We start from the raw sequence: 20245 nt of genomic DNA, 5'->3' as shown, positions 1-20245 counted from the left end.
ACCTATTATTTAAGGATGTACAAGCCATGGATACTTTGAAAAGTAATCAAGGTGACTGAAATTAATCATCGGATCGAATGGTTGAAAAGCAAAACGAAAGTCGAGAGGATTGAATTGAAGGAAAGAAAATCTTTTTTTTTTTGCGTGGGAAAGAAAAGTTGAGAAACGTAAAATCCAACGAAAGTATTCGACTTCAGGAAAACTAAACGATGATTCGATTGATTTGTAAGAACAGGTTACTTTGACCTAGATTTTATAAAAATATATGCGAGTTTTGTTTCTCGACAAGACAGGCCTGACAAATCCGTCATTTGCATCGAATAATCAACAGAATGCATTGATTGCTTTGATCCTTCCTTGATTACAGGCAAATTGTATACGTAATGTTCCGTCTCTTTTCGTACCAGTCGTATTCGCAATTATGAGAAGCGATGCAGGAGTTCGGACAAAGTATAATGAACCTGTGAATTATTATTATTAACCTGTAATTGATTGTGTTCGCAAAATGCTACCCGAAACAATCTGTCCATTGAAAGCGAAACGACAAAGGCGTAGATATCGAAGTAAATTTCCAGGAAGAATATCAGAGATGTCGCAATTAGTGCTTTCAGAGCTTTCACCCTGATACCTCCTCCTCTTTGGCTGGCTGGCCTTTGACTTCCGGAAAAACAAACGACTATCGAGAGGCAAACGTAACAAAGATAAGTAATCTGATATTGCTCCGAAAATACGACTCTTCCGTTTCTCATCAGATCCCATACCTATCGCTCTGGAGTTTTTCGTTCTACCCAGAAATCGAAGCCATTCACGCGGCTCGTTTACTTTGTCGAGTGTCACTAAGAGGCATGAATTTGGCGCCAATAAGCCGACGATCGGTCCTGTCATTATTTATCAAGACTGTGTACATTGTACACATTGTTTACGAATAATATATATACTGTACGGGTGTCGAGTGACATTCGTGAAATTTTCATCCCGTGTGCGCGTGGCTTGCTTTTGATGAGATAAAAGACGAAACAGGAGTCGAGCATCGACGAGGAATTCGCTGGTTTCGAATGGCGAATACGACTTCGGAAGGATCAAAACAGCTCTATGAAAATAAAAACGCGTCTTTGTTTCGGATGAGGTTTAATTAGATGGGATGATGTAGAATGTACCGTGCAAACCAAGTTTCGAAAATGCTGATCGGTCCGATGCCTGAAACGATAAAACGTGCACGTTTGCCGATTTTTCAGTTTACAACGAAACGACGATCCAAAATATAAAGAATGAAATACAGCCATTTCAGATAAAACGAAAGACTCGCTAACCGCGAAATTCATTTTAACAAACAAAATAATTTGTATACAGTATAGTATCTGTAATGGTTCATGTCCAAATAACAATTCAACTTTCGAAGTATCGATGGATCGATGTTTTTTATACACAATCGATGAGCTGAAAAATTTTCGTACGATACAAGAAGTTTAATTTGATATCCTTGAGCGAGTTTTCTGCCCTCAAGAATCAGAAAATAGAAGGGTTGTAATGTTCAACTTTTAAATACGTGACAATCTGTTTTACAGGATTTTGAAATTTACAAAAAGTGGAAACGTAAAGTATCAAGTGCAGAGACTGAAGAATTATCTTTCGGCTTGTTCCTGTTCATTCCGACGATTCCATACTTCCGTTTACCTATACTTTGACCTTCGACCTTGCGAGATCTTACAAAACAGATTATTGCGTGTGTGAAAATTCGCCACTGTGACGCCTTGACCTTTCGATATCTCCGAATTTTCACCCCCGCCCAGTAACATTCCTTTCACCGATTTAATTGATCTTAAAAATTTCACAACAATTCCCGAATAACGTCTCTCGGTCGATTCACGGCTCGTGTCTTTTAGACTTTAACGTTACGTGGCCGCAGCCGAGAGAAGGCAATGATTAACCATCGTGTAGAGCCGACAGAAGGGAGTCGAAGGACTCGAAGGGTGGCGATGGGCGGCTGTCCGGAGTGTCGGTAAGACAGATGCCCGCATTACCTCAGAGCTAAGCCACCCCTGCGATCACCGTCTTTCGCGTGTGAATATAAAGGTGCATGTAGGCATTATATAACAGCTCTAACAACTTTCGTGGTAAGAGTACGTTCGGAAAGGCGAGAGAGAGAGAGAGAGAGAGAGAGTTGCGATAAATTTTCAGCTGCCCATTTCTATGGAACCGTGGAACGACGGGGGTGAGGTCAGGATTGATTTACGACCTGGGTTAAATTATATTTAAAACTGAACCACCGTATCCTCGCCGCGATATTCGCCGTTCCGCACACCGTATTTATTCAGATGTTATATATCCGCCTTCATGACTAGCTCCTGCCATTATCGTAAATACCTCTCCGTGTTCCGCGTATGCCGAATCGCGATGTATTTCCGAAACCTCGCAAGCGTTCCACCGAACAAAAAGAAATGCAAAAAGAAATTTAGTGCTTTCGGCAGTCGAATCGTCAGTTGTATAATTAACCCACTTCGTCAACCATAAATCATGGATTTAATTAAATTTTAAGAAACTGATCGTTATTTGCGACAAGTGAAAATAAATTTTTCATAACGCTTGATTTTTCTACTTGTGATCCACCGTTCTGAACGGTTGGTACTCAAAGCTCGATGAATAAGAAAATTCAACATAATCTGCTACCGATGACGTTTCTGTGAAAACATGTTTGTTGAAAATGCGTGATAAATAAATATGACACTTTACTTTTACGGCTATTTCAAATTTACAGTAATTGTTTGTGGAAAACAACTGTGAATATGGGAAATTCAATTCTGACCCTCATACTTTTTGTTTTACCAGAAATTCTTGTCGAGTTCTCTGACTTGTGAATTTCTTATCGAAATGATGATTTTATCAGTGAGTTTGTTTTTGTCTTTCAGCAGTAATGAGGAACATTAGTGCCGTTCACTTGACTTTGTAGTCAAGTTGAATCGACAGTTATGTTTTACACAATATTCTAGTACTTGTTGAGTCGTTTTTTCGACCCCTGATATAATTTTTTTCTTTTCATAACCAGTGAACTGCGACGATCCAAAAAATATTCTTATTATTCGAATTCTTAAATTCCGATTCGACAAGTAACAGTTTTATCCATCAACTTTAAGAATTTCTTCTTCACTTTTTTTTCGATCACGTCTTCCTTAAATTATAAGATAAACGATTCAGTATCCAAATGACTTTGAGAGTGACATTTTTTTTTCACCGAATAAAACGTTTTTCTCAAACACTGTTATACATCGTCATACGAACATTTCAATTTCTCACACTGCGTAAATGAAACATCGCACGTTACGTATTTATCTGTTATTATTCCGTTTCGTTCCCTTGTAGTGATTGTAAAAAAACGAAGCGTCTCAATTAATCAGGTTGATTAGAAGAAAATGAAAGGTCAACAGATACCTACGTCGTACAAACACACATTTTAATCGTAATTATCGCAAGTGAATCATTCGAATGTCTCAGAAGAACGAAGCAGTGTTCGTTGTTTTCAAAAATATGAAACATTTTATCGTCGTGTAACGCAGTCACAATTATTTTTAACTCCAGCGATAATGTGAGCGAAAGATACGAAGTCACCCAAAAGGCATTGAATCACACGTAGAAGATCTTGCAGACGAACGAAATACGTCGCAACTAATCGCAACAGATGCGAAGTAACCAATTTTTGTGTCGGCAAGTTTAATTTCATCGAATGTTCCGAACTTCGGCTTCATCGTGCGAAATACGAATGAGCGTTGCGTTGTATTTCCGTCCGTTTCTGCCCGTCTCTTGAGAGTTATCGACAGTCGATAAATAGTCGATGCAGAGATCGGTTAGTCTTGACTCGTCACTTCGGTTTTATCGACAGTCGATAAATCGTGGATCCATAGATCGGGCAGCGGGTGACAGCGGAGCTCTCGAATCCCGGAAGTCGTCGGGATTCAACGATTTTAAAAACGTCCGAAACTAACAGGGGCGCGATATGCGGTGACCTGGAACAGTGGACGGATCCCGAAGATTTACGAGGATCTCAACCTGCGTTCTATACGTATAAGTGAAAATAAACAGAGCCGATCTGCGTAGGAGTAAAAAGATATCCGGAGTGAATTTGGCAAACTGAATAAAATGAGGGATGTATCCTTGGTAGCGTGTTTTTATCGCTCACGTTAGCGGGCACAGAAATTTTTCTGAAGGATGTGACCGTGTCGTTGGTTGAAAAAGTCTTTCTTCTTTTTTTCCAGACCCTCTCCTGCTCCCCCTTCTTCTTTTCCTTCTTCCTCTTCTTCTTCTTCTTCTTCTTGTTTATTTTCTTGTTACACTCTTCGCTGATTTTTATTCACCGGGATATCGATTCTCGTCTCGTATAACCTTATGCATATTCTATCACGCTAAGACAACACGATCCAATAAATCGCTCCTATGTACAACAAATGAATAAAAATCTCGGATATATTGAATTTTGTAAATTTTAACGGCACGTGGAGCGCTAAATATCCAAGGTACAAAAAATTCTTGCTTGCAATCTTTTTCTTTTTGCATCGCTGCGCGAACCGCGGTAACAACATATTTGTTTATTATTGTAAAAAACCCGGCGATGGTGTGTAAAAAGTTCAAAACAGCGGCGATACGTCGTTCGTGTAATTTTTAATGTTTTTCGGGAGATTTTGTGGTTGTGGAAACGACAAGGCACCAACATTTTCCAGAATTTTTTACAAACCATTTCGAAGCTTCGATCTATAACATGTTGAAAATACTGCAAGAAAAAACGTTGACATTGCGAACTTTGATCCGCACAAATGTAATGCAGAAAACCAACGCAAGTTTGACAATGAGTCGACAATTCACGATTATCGATATTTTTGTCTATTTTCTCTAACGCAAAGACTATTTGTTGTACATGCGTGCTTTTTGATTTTCCCCTCTTGTTTCCGGTAAACACGCGTTCCGTCAGCTTGATTTGATTTTCATACGAGGTTTCCTACAAATTAATGAATACCGACGCGATTACGAATCTGTGTGGATGGTACGGGATTATTCCAGTTCAGTGGGCATAAAACTGACACGATCAATCGGGATCAGGTTTGCGATCACTTGGCACGATATCGACGAATCTATCGAGGCCAAAGTGTCGACCAAGTTTAATATATTCGCCCGACTGGCTTATGACCCACAGTCTTCGTGATCCGTCGAGAAGGAGCCAATTGTGGATTCAGAAACGAGCAGTGAGACCAAAGAGAAAATACAGTCTCCAGGTGATGCTTTACTAATATAAGAATTCGTTTTAATCTGCAGGTATACGTTACGCTTATAGAATTGTTAATCGCAGAGAATTACAGTTCGAAACAAGAACAATTCTGAAGAAATCTATGAGAAATCTTTGACAAACGAACCGCGATGCTTGCGCGGGGGAATCAGAGCTGCCTCGAAGGAGAAAGTAATTTCTTGTATCGCATCATCGAGAATTGTCGACGTGCCGCAATTCCGCACGAAGGTCCGAACGTGCGAGAAGAGAATCGGTTCAGCGTAATTAATACGGAAAAGGATAATAAGGGTAATTTCAATCGGTCAAGTACAGCGTTGCCTCGAGCGGCGAGATGACGAGGAGAGGAAAGAAGTGAAAAAAGCTGCGGGGGAGGCAGATAAAACCGAGTAAATGGAAGCGAGGAGGGCGGTGAAAATAAGGCGAAGACAAGGAGTGAAAAGGGGTAGAGGACGATACGGAATCGAAGGGGAGGAAAGACGCGACGAGACCTCCAGAAATTGGCTGACCTTGGAACGCCTGGGTCGGAGGGGTGGAGTAACGAGGATGGGTCACCCGTAGTAGGAATAATTATTGCCTGGCGGCAGGACGCCGAAAGGACGAAGGAAATTCGGGGCGTTATCCTGCGGCGAGGCGTCGTTACTCGGCCGGTAAGCTTGTATTATTGTGGGTCAACGCTTGCGGTGACGGGTTGTGGGTATAAGGGATGAAAGCGAGAGGGCGGGAGCCGAGGAAGGAGGGGGGGAAAAAGTATTCTTCTTCTTCTTATTCTTGTTTTCTCGTTCTTCTTCTCCCCTTCTTCTTCTTCTCCAAGCCACCTCGAGGGTTGGACGGATTTTACTGCCGCAAGGTCCTCGAGCTTACCCGGAGAACTAAGTAAGAGCAAAAGGTTCGGGGGAGGGGCGAGGAGGAGGAGGATTTACCCCGGGAATCCACCCGTCCGTCAGTCGAAAACTCCAAAGAACAACCGGATACACACATGCAACTTATAGCGGTAAAACAGCCGGCGACCCACTTCTTTTCTATTGTTATAGCTTGTCCAGCTTTGTCGACACCTTGGATTCAGGACCACGTTTACTCTTGCTTGTACCTCGAAAGTTTTCTCGGACTTCGGAATATTGTGAAATTGCACGCGCGCGTGCGTGTATTTTTTTGACACTTGATATCGTAAATTGTTTAGCGAAATATCGGTTGTATTCAAAGAATGGTTTGGATTAGGGTCTGAAGACGTAAAAAAGAAAATCGGCAAGCGTTTCGTCCTTTTTTCTTTCTCGCATCGGAAATGAAAAGTGTTCGACGAACTGCGAGAACCAGATACGCGAGTGAACAAACTTGTCTCTGATTTTAGAACGATTATTTTTCCAAAAGTTTCAATTTTTCGGGGATGAGATACGGACGATTTTTCAACCTGGACCGTTAAAGTTTTGTGGAAGTAAATGAAACCGGGAAACTCGTTCTCCTGTAATTCTAATTGGAAAATTAAGAAACAGGTTAATCGGCTCGCTGGATATCAATTGCGGTTTTCACGATTGAACGGGAATTTTTAACGCAGCTTATTCGAATGGGATAGAAGAATCTTGCGACGAAAATCACGATGCACAAACTGAACATATCTATCGCAAAATGTTTACATCGAAGAAATAGCTTGAAGCAATATTCCACGTAACGTTAGGGTCCCATCATTCTCGTACAGCTGTCGGAAATCTTCTCAAGTTCGATTCAAATCCCACGGGAATGCCTGTCTATAAAAGGAACGCTCTGAACTTATTTTCAATACCTATAACGCGCTTACAGCTAAGTAAACAAACCGTTTGCAACATTTTGTTCGCAAAATAGAAAAAATGAACAGAAGGTGGTTTTTGCTATCGATATTATATTGGTCTTGGTCTCTTTTTTCACAGCCATAGAAAGTTGCCAAAGTATTTTTTCGCTCAATAGTCGAGTAAATCCTCAGGGCTAATTGTTCAAACTCTTTGCGTCAATGCACCCTGTTATAAACAATATGTATCGATTAACGAGTACGTATTATGACTGGAATTAATACCGATCCGTGGGATTATTGATTCCGTAGCAGGTTGACAATTCGTAATTATTCGCATCAAATTAGTCGTTTGCAATTAGTCGAACGGTTTCGCCGAGTGCTCTCTCCCTAAATTGGCAATTAATCAGAGTCACCGAGAGTCCCTTATTGATATCAAAGATGTATCTGACGCTTCTGTTATTCTGCTCCGGTAAACTTTTAATTAACCACTACAGCCGTACAACGGGTATGTAAAAAGTAGCGGACGAAATGCATGAGAGGAAAAAATCTGTCCTGTCAACAGGGTGAACGATTTTCCCTCATATTCGGAGGAGCGGGTGAAAATCACTTATAATGACACGGGACTCGAGTGACGGCTCGTTTGAAAGGTCTCTTTAAGCGGAAGATCCTCGTTAAATCTAACAACAGCTTGATCAATGATGCCAATCGAAAATAACGACCGACAAAAAAGATTTAAGTTTTTATATTCACCGCCCGCTGTTCGACCGAAATCTCCAACTGTGATAGAAGGGCGCGCAGGAAGAGGGTCATCGGTGAATGTCCACCTGTTCCCCAATCTTGGCCTTACCCGGGATAAACGACGTGGATGCCTTGAAGATTCCATCCCTTCAGGGGTGCTTTATTTACATGAGAACCCCTCGCCTCTCACTTTCTTGGGGTGCTTTACTCACGTGACTTCTCTTGCATCGCACATTCGTGACTTCTAAAAGATTCGAAGCGATGATCCAAATCAATGTCGTTAGCTTGAATAACGCCAAGATTAGAAAACGTTGGAACATTTGGTCAAGGGGGGGGGGGGTTTGGAAAATAACACTTCTTGTTTGGCCGCCATTTTTGATTGGTTGGATCGATCAAGATGGACGTTGATGAGCATGTACAGGGTGTTCCAGTAAGCGGGTGACTACCGGATACTCACTGATTTCTTGCAAACAAAATATGACTGAAATTACTCTTGACAATATTTTTTTTTTTTTGTTTTTTAATTCGTTTTACACGTCCCACTGCGGTGCTGGGAAAAAAATGAAACAAAGAGACCAAGAGATTCAGAGATAATAAACTCGCGTATCAATAATGCAAGTTGATCAACATCGAGATCATGTCATCAGACATTGCGCAATTACAAAACGAATTGGTAATTCTGATCCCCGTAGGAAATCTTGTAGCGATGATTTATTCAGTATACGAACGCACACTAATTGCATAAAGTTCAAGTTTACCTTTAGCCGTGCCCTCCTTTCGCACTTTTGCGGTCGCCGAGGTGAAACTGATCCAATTTGGCAACGACGACGCGACGGCGTAATTTCACTTGATAATCGAAGAAAAAAAGATCGAGAGACTCACTCGAAAAAGCTTGTAAACCCGGCGAAACAAAGCTCGCGACACCCTCTCGGGTGGAATTTTTTCTGTTCCTTCGCGGATATTATTGAGATTTATCGACCATTTCAACCCCCGTTACAACACCGGAAATATTTGTTGCATAAAAAAGATAAACGGGATTCGAAAAACCCGCGTTGCAACTTCTGCTCTGATATTAGATGTACAAGAAAATATGGATGAAAGTGGGAGCGCTTTTATTTCACCGGCGATGAATAGTAAATAGTATAATTGAATGCTTTCCAGAAAAGTTGAAGACTTTTTTTCTCCCCTGTTTAGATTTCAAGCTGAAAAGTCGACACGCGGAGTCAGTTGATGATAAAAATCTCTGATCATTCTGGAGGTTGAAATAATTTCAAACATTTTGCGAAAACAGAACGGAGAGAGGTGAGTTAACTGTTCGATTCGACTGTACAGAACCCCAAAAAATACGTCAAATCGTTTGCCTTCGTATTACGACTCTACAAATTTCTCGGTTAAACTTGGCACCGAATTCCGTGGCACGACTAAACTTGCGCTTCTCCTCAAAATTGTCGATTTTACTTATGCAGCGGCACGTCTTCTCTCTTTCCCCTAAGAATTCGGGAATTGTTGTCATTTGGTTAAAACTTTTTCACTGCTCAAGGTTGGTAAATAAGCCGTCAACTGTTTGCAGACGTTTCGGCCCCTTGGGGGGTGGCCCTTCAAACGCAAGAGATTCGACGTTGATATAAAAGCGAGGGAGAAAAATCGCGATTAATTTTATCTTTCTTCTTCTTCATTCCATTTTTTTCGACTGCCTCCTCTCCGTCTCCGACCCCTTATCTTTTTCTCCGGCTCCGGCTGAGTCAGATAATCTACCAAGGCTGGTCACAGATCTTTGATCAGGACGAATTGACCCCCCGGCATGCCCATAAGCGGTTAGTCTTGATGGACGAGCGGAAAAGTGCCGTTCAAGAGCTTTCGCGTGAAATTCCCTCGAATCAGTCGATCATTTTCGAGCCGTCTAAAAGCTTGCTGAAAACCTGCATACGTATATGATCAAACTGTTCAGAGCCCCTCCCGAATGACTATTTTTTTTTTCCCAAGAGAACGATGACCTCTTGATGCCGAGTCATCCGAAACTCCTGATCGATCAAATAAGACATTGTCCAAAGTGAGTAAAAAAAAAATAAAACTGTAAAAACGATGCCTTGTAATGCCAACAGATTTTTTCAGTCGAACGAAAGCGAATTTTGTTTCGTTGGATTTGACGGCTGGTTTGATCAACGTTGTATTACAAATAAAATATGAAAAATAACGGTCATGCCGTTATTGACAATGGTCAAGAAATAATGAAGGAATAAAATGTGGAATATTTAGAAATTTCATCGATGTATAAAATAGATCAATGTTATTAGCTTCAATGAATAATTACCACAGTGTTAAAAAAAGAAACAAAATAGTGAATATTCTTTACACAACTTGACAACCAAACGAGATTGTAAAAATGTATTAAATGGCATCAAAAGCATTATTGCGAGATTGTAAATATCAGGCCAAAAATGACAAACGAGATTTTATCGAACGAAAAAAGAGAAAATGATTGGGATAAATTTTTCGAGAATCCAGAGGGACGGTGACAGCCGAATGAAAAGCCATCCGATTCCTCGTTTCTTTTCGCGGATTTCTGTTATTGTTCAGAGTTTGAAATTCGTGCAATTGATCCTTAGTGGTCCCGGTTTTGCTTCTGCAGTTCGTTTCCGGTCTTCGTCAACGCGTAAAATACGATTTGACGTTACGAGGGAGTTTTTCCGTGATAACAATAAAACGAAAGATTTGATAGATGAATTTTCATTCAACTGTCGGTAAAACAAGCCAATATAATTTCTACCAATTTTCATTTGCACTTTCAACGACAATCGAACCGACAGCTGTCATTCGCTTTTCGCGCCTTCCCGCGAACCCTCGTCAAGAGTTTTCCAATATACGAACGTTAAAGTAGCCACGATATTCACTAAATTGTCAAGATAAATTTCATCAGCAAAGCACGATGTTGATAAACCGGTAAAAATTAATAAGCTCAAAAATGCCTTCGGGGGGAATCTTCGAATTCTTAAGAATTTCTGTAGAAACAAACGAGAAAAGTGGCGTATGTACATCTATATATATATGTGTGTGTGTGTGTGTAGGTATAGAATTTAACACACTAATCACATGAATTTTTCTAATCATTCCGTCTGATCTTAATATATTTCATGATCCACGAAAGTAACTAAAACTTGACTGCAATATAGCATTTGATGCAAGATAATGACCGTATTTCTTCTTGTTTTTTACCTCTTCGCCAGAAAATCACTTTCTGCCGTTGAAAATTGAGAAAATAATTCTACGTTAAATTTTTCACCGAGATATTGAATGGACGAAATATTTTAACGGAAGTAATCCAGCGTGAGGCAAGTATAAGCAAGGGAAATCGGGACCGGTAAGGGGTTCTAAATAATTTTCTATGCTTTTGACGTCTAGCACCATTGAAATCATGCCGAGTTTGCCGGGATTGCGTTAATAAATTAGCTCGATCGGATCGTGTATTTATGCCGTAGCTACTCGAGCCCTCGGCAGCATCGTATTTATATATACATATAGTCGGGATATTCATGCATCACGAAATTCTCGCTTTCTCACCGCAGGACCGGGAATAACTTGACCGTATAAATTTACCGCGCGATAGTGAATAACTCTTCGGTCCGACACTGCACGATTATCCTTAAAATATGCCAAAGAAACGTGGGCAAAAAGGAAAGAAAGATAAAAATAGATACGAAGGTCGAGGGAAAATTTATCAGAGTTCGTAAAAATGCTTAGAAAATTGTACACGCGCCTGTGATTCACGGTTCAAGGATCGTTTTATAACTACGAAAAGTATGAGCTATGATTACACAATTTATCAGAAATCTTCGACCGAGTAAAATGAGATTGTGATTTGTTGCAATAATTTGTATCAGAGATTTATCTTTCATCTAAATGTAGGCTGTCGGAGAGTGAAATCTAAGAACCTCTTCCAACGACGACTGTTTTCTTATCGGAAGGCTTTAACACGTGGCCAGGAGACAATAAAGTTGTGAAATCCCGTGCAAACCGGAAACTCGAGATTTCTGAATACATGTGAAAAATAGGGTGAGCTTATCCGGGGATAAATTTTGCGTGAACATCCGGAATCTCACGGTTTATAAAGCGAACGGTAGACGGATATCTTTGAAAGCTCGATTATAACGGCCATTTGTAAAAAGCTCCTTGAAGTATGGTAATTTCGCCGTTGAGGTCGGCAATTTTTCTTTCAACAAAATTACACAGCGAATGGCGGCTTATTTGTGCTTTCCTTTATTTTCCTTTGACTCTTCCGGAACTTTGACTTTAGCTACTCTTCAAATAAGGGGTCGCGAAGTGCTTTGGTTTCGTCGGTATTTACCACGGTTGTTTTTTTATTATTATTGTTATGGTTGTTACTATTATTATTATTGTTATTATTTATTTATTTTTTTTTTTTTGTCTTCGCGTTCATCGACGTCCCGAGCAATGCGGAACGAGGCGTAACTTCATCGGCTAACTCGATGAAAATTGGCAACCGTATGCCATCGTCCTTCCCCCCAAACGTGGAAGTAGCCAAAGTTGTTCTCTTACAGCGCGGCTTTAAACCAAAATTTCACTCGATTTAAACCCCTCCGGGCACTCAGTCAGCTCTCGCTCGTCTCGAAACGAGACTCTATTAGCTCAGGAATACCGAATACCAACCTGCCACCGTTTCCAGGATATCTGCAGACCAAGCAATTACCGAAATTAACTGTCTGCTTACCACCCGCGTATTTGTTCCAAGTTTATTTGCGTTACGCACACTTTGCGACTCGGACTCGAAGGTGTAGTCAATGAATTGTCGGTAATAAGCCATTTTTTCTTCCAAGAGAACACGCGTTTTCGGCATTACAGGGTGCAGGTGATAGCTCGTGAACGCGGCTGCAGAGTCTATATATGTATATGTATATATATATATATATATATTCGAGCAGAAATTTATACGAAACTTCAAAAACAGAGCTATTATACTCAGGATGGACTGCAATAAACCGAGAGCAATGATTCAAAGTTGTTTACGCGATGAAAGCTGGCGATTTTTCGTTCTCTGTACGCTGAATAAAATCTCGGATTTCCTTTTTTTTTCTCCCTCTTTCGCTTAACGCGTTCGTACCAACGATACAAATAACATTGAGAATTTGTCAACCCGTCAATTCGTTTCATTGATACAGGAATTTTCGTCGGTATCCGGTTTCGTTTCACTTCGGAACTTTGCTAATTGCACAAACGCATGTGAAATGTGTCTAAATTACAAGAGAAATTGCGTTCGTTCGGTTTTGCAGGGTATCGGGATGCGTTATACGCTGTGGAACAAGAGGTGCACGGCTAATTTAACGGAGCATTCTACCCCCGTGGCGGTCTAAGCTACCGATTAGTTATCGAACGCAAAGCCTAAGGCCAAAGGGCAGAGTATTCGAGTACGAACATTGAACGAAAACCGACGTTATTAATCAGCGCGCTCGCAGTGAAGTCTGAAACACTGAAGTGAAATGTATGGAAATTGAGTGGAAGAAAAAAAAAAAAAAAAAACACGAGTCGATCGAAAAATTAGACTCCAATTGCACGTGTCGTTGAAATCGTGCAACTCGGTTCAAAGCACTCGAGTGAAATGGAATTTTTCTTTTTTTATTCTTTTTTTTTCAAAAACAAATACTGGAAAAAGACACACTCGTACAGACTTTTCCTCCCAGTCTTGACTGCACTGAAATACTTTGTTCTAATAACCGAGTTCGCTACGGGGCCGTTTGAATACACGTGCAAGGGTCATGCGGGAACTGAAGGAGAAGCAGAAATGGGTTCAGGGCACTAGAGTTGGCATCAGACTCAGCTTCCGGAGCCGAGTACCGTCGGTGTACTCGAGACACGTGAAGCAGGCTGCATTGTATTCGCGTAAAATATTGACACTTGATCTCATTTCGATGCCGCTTCTGCCGCTTCCATCACTTTGCGCAGTGCGCGTTTGTAATCGAGTGAGGCACTCGAAACGCGGCTGGAATTTGTCCGCAGCCCATTTACTAATTACCTCGACCCCCTGCCTCAACGTGAAAATTTACCGTTCTCAGGGGGGATTGAAACTGAATTTACAAACTGCATTCGGATGTAAGAGAACGAGGAAACAATGATTCGTATCGTAAGGATGAAACTTCTGGCTTTTCGTTGGGGGAAAGATGTCGAAGGAAGTTTTTGGAAACTGGGTAATCATTCGGAATATTGAGAATTCGAATTCATGAGATTCGACGCAGCGATCGATCGAGCAAAAAACTGTACTCGCACTTACGGAGATCTTCGACTTTGATTCTACGATTTTCTTCGTCGATCGGAATACTTGCTCGACAAATTTTTTCGCAACAATTTACGTACGGGCGTTGTCACCGAGGAGTGAAATGAAATTTTGTGAAAAACGTCTGTCCTTGAAGTGGGTAGGCGGGAAATATATTACGGCACAAAGGGGATGATGATCAGTGTTGTCGGGCGGCAGAATTTCGCGAAAAAAAGCTACAATATTGAATTTTCAATTTCCTTGCATATTCACTTGGAGTGGCACGCGTATCAAATTCACGGGTCGCGTGCATTCGTGAGATCTTCGAGATGACATTTTTTTCGTCGCCATTTGATCCAATCTTTTTCCTTCCCCGTTCTACACGTTTCTCTTTTGTTCCGAACTGTATATATATTTATAATACATATTTTAACGCGAGAGAGTAAGTTGATTTTCAGAATGAAATTGTGGGGCGTTTATTTTTTTTCTCTTTTCACCGGTTTCCAGTCTTCGCCGAATTCCCGAAGTTTTGGTGTTCCTGAGTTTTTCTTCGGCAACTTTTAACCCCCTTTTATCAACCAAGCTGTATTACATAAGCAGGCGAACTTTGGAATGAAGACGGCAAGCAGTTGTTTGTACTCACCGTTTTGTTGCCCAAGTTCTTAACGCGGCAATTAAGATATGCGGTTTTGCCCAGAAGGGCCGTCACGTTTTTTGATGCCGCCTTGTCAAAATACGGACCAAGCCGCGCCGCGGCATTATCCAAGGCGTTTTGCGAACCCTCCGAACTCTTCCCGCTGCTTCCCTGTGCTCCCGAAGCTGCGAAAGCAAACAAGAATCAACCATTAGCAAATTGTAAATCTGCGCTCGACATGTGCTACGTGTAAATATCGAAAACGACTTTTCTAATTCGTCGTTTGACGAGAAGAAAATGAACGGACAAATAAATGAATACGGACATGGAGAGTGTAATCTCTTTCATTCCGATTGCTCATTAGCAGTCAATGAAATTGCATTTCTGTAATTTAATCGTTCAACGTCGAAATGCTGCAGAGAATCAATGTTTTGTGTATCTAATATAATGATAATCCAGGCGAATGCCAAGATATTTGCGTGACAATTTGCAACGTTGACTGATAACCTTTTCGGGAGACCTTCGGGTCGTTGGCCCGTATTGTCAGATTAGATATTAAAACATTGATATGATGTTATAGGACTCATACGAGGTATTGAAATCTAAATGAAACGATCAGGTGTCTGAAATATTATCAGACAACAGAGTAAAGTCGATAATCAAAAACACTGGAATATTGTCAGTTATCTGACATTCAGTATTACAAGTGCAGTATCACGGAAATCGCTATTTAGCAGCTCACCCTTCTTTGCCACTTGGAACAATTGACATTAGATTGTTTAAACATATTCGATCTATCTATTCATCAATAATGTCCCAACATTTTCCCATTGAAACGAGTTCGCACTCAACTCCGTATCTATGACCGTTCTCTAGATATTACGGAAAAAGAAAGTTTTATAATCAACAAGAATCTGAAAACTTTGCTTCTCTGTTATTCTTTGGAAATTAATTTTTTTCCAACACATGCTCGGAAAGTAAGATTTTCAAAGCCTGTGGAGCGTGCGTAAAATGCCTCATTTCCGAAAAGTGCGACAAAGCGAAGCTGGTGCATGCGCTTGACTGAAACTCTCAATTTTACACACTAGGGCTTTCCTGACGCATGCGCACATTCCGGTTACCTAATTTTACGCACCGCCAGTGACGTCATCGCGCTGAGTTTAAACTTAAGTTTGCACGTTTATGTTTGGTTCTTCTTGTGGTACTTTTTGTGAAGTAACATATTATATTTCTTTGCTTTTTAAATCGAACTTTCCTTCGCAGGGGTTCGGAAAAATGGCGTACGTCACACGTTCTCATGGCCGATATCTTTCATCGTTCGTTCATTCAGCACTCGCCTTGGCTGATGCATCGACGCTTTTGCTTACGACTCAAACAAACATTTTCAGAAGTTTCATCGAGATCAAAAGTGTCGATATTTAAAATTGTTGGACTCATTATCGGGTTAAACGAGGTTGAATGACCCTTGAATTATGTGATATGACAAATATTATCAGTGTTGATATGAATAGGAAATATGAAGTGATTAACGCTCGGATGCGGTCTGGATTTCACGATTGTTTAAGCGGCAGTTGCGGGAGAAAAATTCAACCAATCACTACATGAAGACCCGTTTCGATCAATAATTTTTGTACACTGATTTTTCTTTATACAAATTTACATTTCAATTTTCATTTTATCGATGAATTTATGATGGCGGACGAATGTGATTGTGATTAAAACCACCCAACAAATTTGCCTGAAGTAAAAGAAAATCAGGAACTAAAAATCTCGTCTGCAAATCATTCGACAGATTTTATTAACCGACTTGCCTGTATTTGAAATAAAATATTATTACCCAAGAATAGAATTCGTTACAAAGCTCCTTTCAAATTGTCTGATATCCAAAGATAAAGACTTGGCAAAAAAGAACAATCATTTAATAGAAAATAATCAGATCGAAAAACTAACGCGATGAGTTGTAGGAAACGTGTTTCACGTCGACCAGATAAGTCAAGCTTTTCACGATTCATAAATAATTCTGCACAAAGTCTGGTTCGATATCGTTGGTAAAAAAAAAAAATAACACAAGCGTTGTGCCTACGCTCTGAACCTTCGTATGATAAAACATAAATTCATAGGAAAATGGATAATGAAAAATGATGGGTATGGGGTAAAATGGAATGAGAAGAATAGACCGGAATGCAAAGGCAGTGAACTTCAGCTGCGGTGCCTGCGAAGCACGTGCGGGAATTATCGTTTAAAAAGTTTTCGAGGAAATCGCCGCACGGTTATGTGCAAGCGAGTATATGATTTGATTTTCGAATCGTGACTGAGGTACGTTTCCCGCAGCGAGCCGAGCAATTTCATACCGGCTGAAAACCATCGGACGAGTCAATTAAAGTTTAAACGAGAACGGCGTGGCGTGATCTGGTTAAAATCTAAGATGGCTTCCGCTCCTCGTTGAGAAGAAATGATATTACGTACAATTCTCGCCGGTCGGTTTACCGCCGAAATCGCCGCCCTGAATTTTCGTCAAATCACACTGAGAAATATTTCATTTGTTACATTACGTTAGAAAAATTGAGTAGAACAGGTATCGTTGAAAAAAAAAAACTATTTCAATATTGTTGGAATTCAATTCAGCGTCAAGGGTGAGGATGCGGAAAAATTGGCAGCGAAAACAGCAAAGACGGGGATCGAGGAGGAGCAACGCGAACGGCGAAGAGTGGATCTAGTTTTTAATCACGGGCGTTGAAATATCGGTTAACGATTTTCATTCCGGCGGAAGCGACGCGTCGGCTTTTCATCGTATTAAGAAAACTCGATATCGAACAGCTGCACGGGTTCACCGCACACCGGCTAGAAAAATCTCCGATTTCGTGTTTTCACCTTTGAAATTCATGATTCTTTGCTTTGCTCCGAACCGCCGGGTCGGAGGTTCGTAAAATATCAGAGCGGAGAAGTTATCTTTCAATCTAGTCTATGGGAGGATCGCGAGTACAGAGCGGAGGAGGTCGGAAGACGCCGCAGCTGTTTTAAAATTCATATTTCTAACTTTTACTCAAACGTCGGGTGAACGACGGAGACGATGGAGCGGAGTGGTGGGTAAATCTTGCAGGACGTATGTAAAACTAGCCACGTCTGGTCATCCGAGTGGAAAAGATACCGCTGCGTTCGTTCATCCTCGATACCTTTGCGTTTACGTTCGTCTTTCGCCGAAGGAAACTTGCGCTTTTGCAAAAAATACCAAAAATTGATTAAAAAAAAAAAAAAATAAAGAGCGTCTGCTCTTAGATCGACGCAAGGACGATATGTAATTTAAAATGAAATACTGATCTTTGTTTTCTTCGTGTAGTGAATATACGCTGCACTTCACGAGCACGTGCGAATGATTTCAAATAATCAAATTCAAGGAAAATGAAGAATTTTGAATTCGCAGATTGGAATCTTTCGAAATTCAAAACGCAAATTACTGTTTCGGCTGAGTGATTCATCTGACGTAAAGGAAATTTCATCAAAAATCGACTCATTTTGATTAACTAATTGGTATGTTATATACCATAATTCATAGCTTTTACTCTACATTATAATTATGCAAAATTTATCAGATGTTTTTGTTAGGTCTAACTATTTTATTTACCGTGTGTACTTAGGTCTATCTTTATATTTGACAAGGTAAGACCCGAATTAACCGGTATAACTTCGTATTTCACAATTATTTATCACGCAACGATATTTCACTGCACGAAGTCAATTGGTAGACGATTCATCATCTCGAAGTATCTCGAAGAGGTTCTCAAGTCAGAAATGATCTCAGGCTATTGCAAAGACGTTGTTAAAATATTTTGAAGTAGTTTAAAAGTATTCCCCGAGTCTCGGTTTGTTCATGGAACGTCTAAGATCACCGCGTATTATAGTGAGAATTTTCATTTCACACGCGATACTTTTACAATAATTTACGAAGACGTTGAAGTTTTTCATGAAAATATTTTCAAATCATTCAAGGGAGTTTGGTAAAGTTGAAAAATCAACAACCTTACGAAGCTCCTATCTCCAAGGAACCTCCGAGAGATTTTTCAAATTTCGGTTAAGCTACGCAAGTCAACTGCTTCTGGAATTCAAACGCTCGTGCGAATGACGTTTCTCTAAAAACACATCTAACAACAGCCAAAATTTAATCCTCTAACAATTTTTTTTTTTTTTTCACTATTTCATCGATTCCCGAGTATAATTCAAAGGTCAAACCACGAACACGGTACAGCTTGAGGTGATGATAATTTCCAGCAAGATCTCCGGAGGGTTCGGGAATTGTAATCGCGAATCTGGGAAGCAGAGCAAATCCTGTGAAACAATCGAATTCAATCATCAGCCGTGGGGAAAACAACAAGGTTCAATCAATCAGTGATATTTTTTCGGCCTGCCGGGGCTTCGGTTGTTACGAAGGCCTCTCAAGTCTCGGAACGAGAGTCCCGTGTGTGAGATATACTCGGACTCGGCCACGTGCCGAGCTTTTACCTCGATAAATAAGCTGACCCAAGCAATCATATATCATCGTACAGACTTACGTAGTAGCCGCCCTCCCGTTTATGCCGTATCGTGGCACATGCACGATGCACACGTAAATCTCCCTGGCCAAGAAACGGTAACACACCCTGCCAACACTCTATAACTTATCATTTCTTGAGATTTATTAAAGCGTTGATTCTCCGGCGAGAAACCAATCGGATTAATTTTCACTACCACTTTCATTACGTCCGCCATTCATCACCTTCGAGCAGAGCTTGTTGGTACTAATCAGCTTTGAGATGAAAAGGAGAAAAGAAAAGAGAAGAAAAAAAAATGGAAGAAAACACGCGAGGGATCAAGTGGCACTGATTGTTTTGCGTCAATTTATGAAAACCTAACCTAAAATACTCGCCCAGAAAAACGTGATAGCTATCGCAATCCAAATACACGACGTGTAATCCGTAAATTGATTGAAAAATGGTTTGAATTTTAAGTAGCCATTTGATATAGCGTGGTACTTGAGTTATTGTGAATTTGAAAATGGGTGACTAGGCTCAGAGTTGGGTTTTGCTCGGTTACAAAATTTTAATGCGATTTTTTTTTTCTATTCGAACGGCGCTTTGATCACCTCTTGTGCGAAACGTCAGTGCTGAAATTTCGCGGAGTCGAATCAGGGCAGTATAAAAAGATCGGCTTTCAATGTTTGATTCGTAATTACTTGGTAATCTATCTTTGATATTGAAATATTTGGAAATAGCGTTGAGACTTTGCTCGAATTGAATTATACTTGCAGTCTAATCGGTGTGTAATTCTCTCTTAATCCGTTATTTAATCTCATTCGCTAAACGGATTAAAATTGATGCTTCACCCTGCATTATACAACCAGAGTAGAAGCTCGGAATGTTACTTTATTATTTATATTACTTCGGTAAAAATTCTCTCTGTGCAAAATTTTCATCTCCAGTTCAACGCAAAGTCTCGTAAGTTTTCACAGAAATGTTGAACTTTGCTATTCGTTGTTTTGACAAGCACAATTGTTGCAAATTTGAAATAATTTCCGCATCACCGCGCGGTTTTCACATCTGTAACCAAAAA

The 20245-nt window shown here is 40.4% G+C and overlaps 1 protein-coding gene across 5 annotated transcripts in view; it reads right to left on the bottom strand.

Moving 5' to 3' along the window:
* The window catches only part of LOC124184077 (protein turtle homolog A-like), a 385811-nt gene that overhangs the window by 105343 nt on the left and 260223 nt on the right, over window positions 1-20245 (bottom strand). For all 5 annotated transcript variants that reach the window (XM_046573473.1, XM_046573474.1, XM_046573471.1 and 2 more), the window contains one exon: window positions 14672-14847. In XM_046573473.1, coding sequence (XP_046429429.1) covers window positions 14672-14847 — 176 coding nt within the window. The remainder of the gene's footprint in view (window positions 1-14671; window positions 14848-20245) is intronic.

This window comes from Neodiprion fabricii, chromosome 5 (assembly GCF_021155785.1).
Source record: "Neodiprion fabricii isolate iyNeoFabr1 chromosome 5, iyNeoFabr1.1, whole genome shotgun sequence".
Classification (NCBI taxonomy): domain Eukaryota; kingdom Metazoa; phylum Arthropoda; class Insecta; order Hymenoptera; family Diprionidae; genus Neodiprion; species Neodiprion fabricii.
The sequence above is the reverse complement of the archived record's forward strand: the minus strand, read 5'-3'. Positions and strand labels throughout refer to the sequence as shown.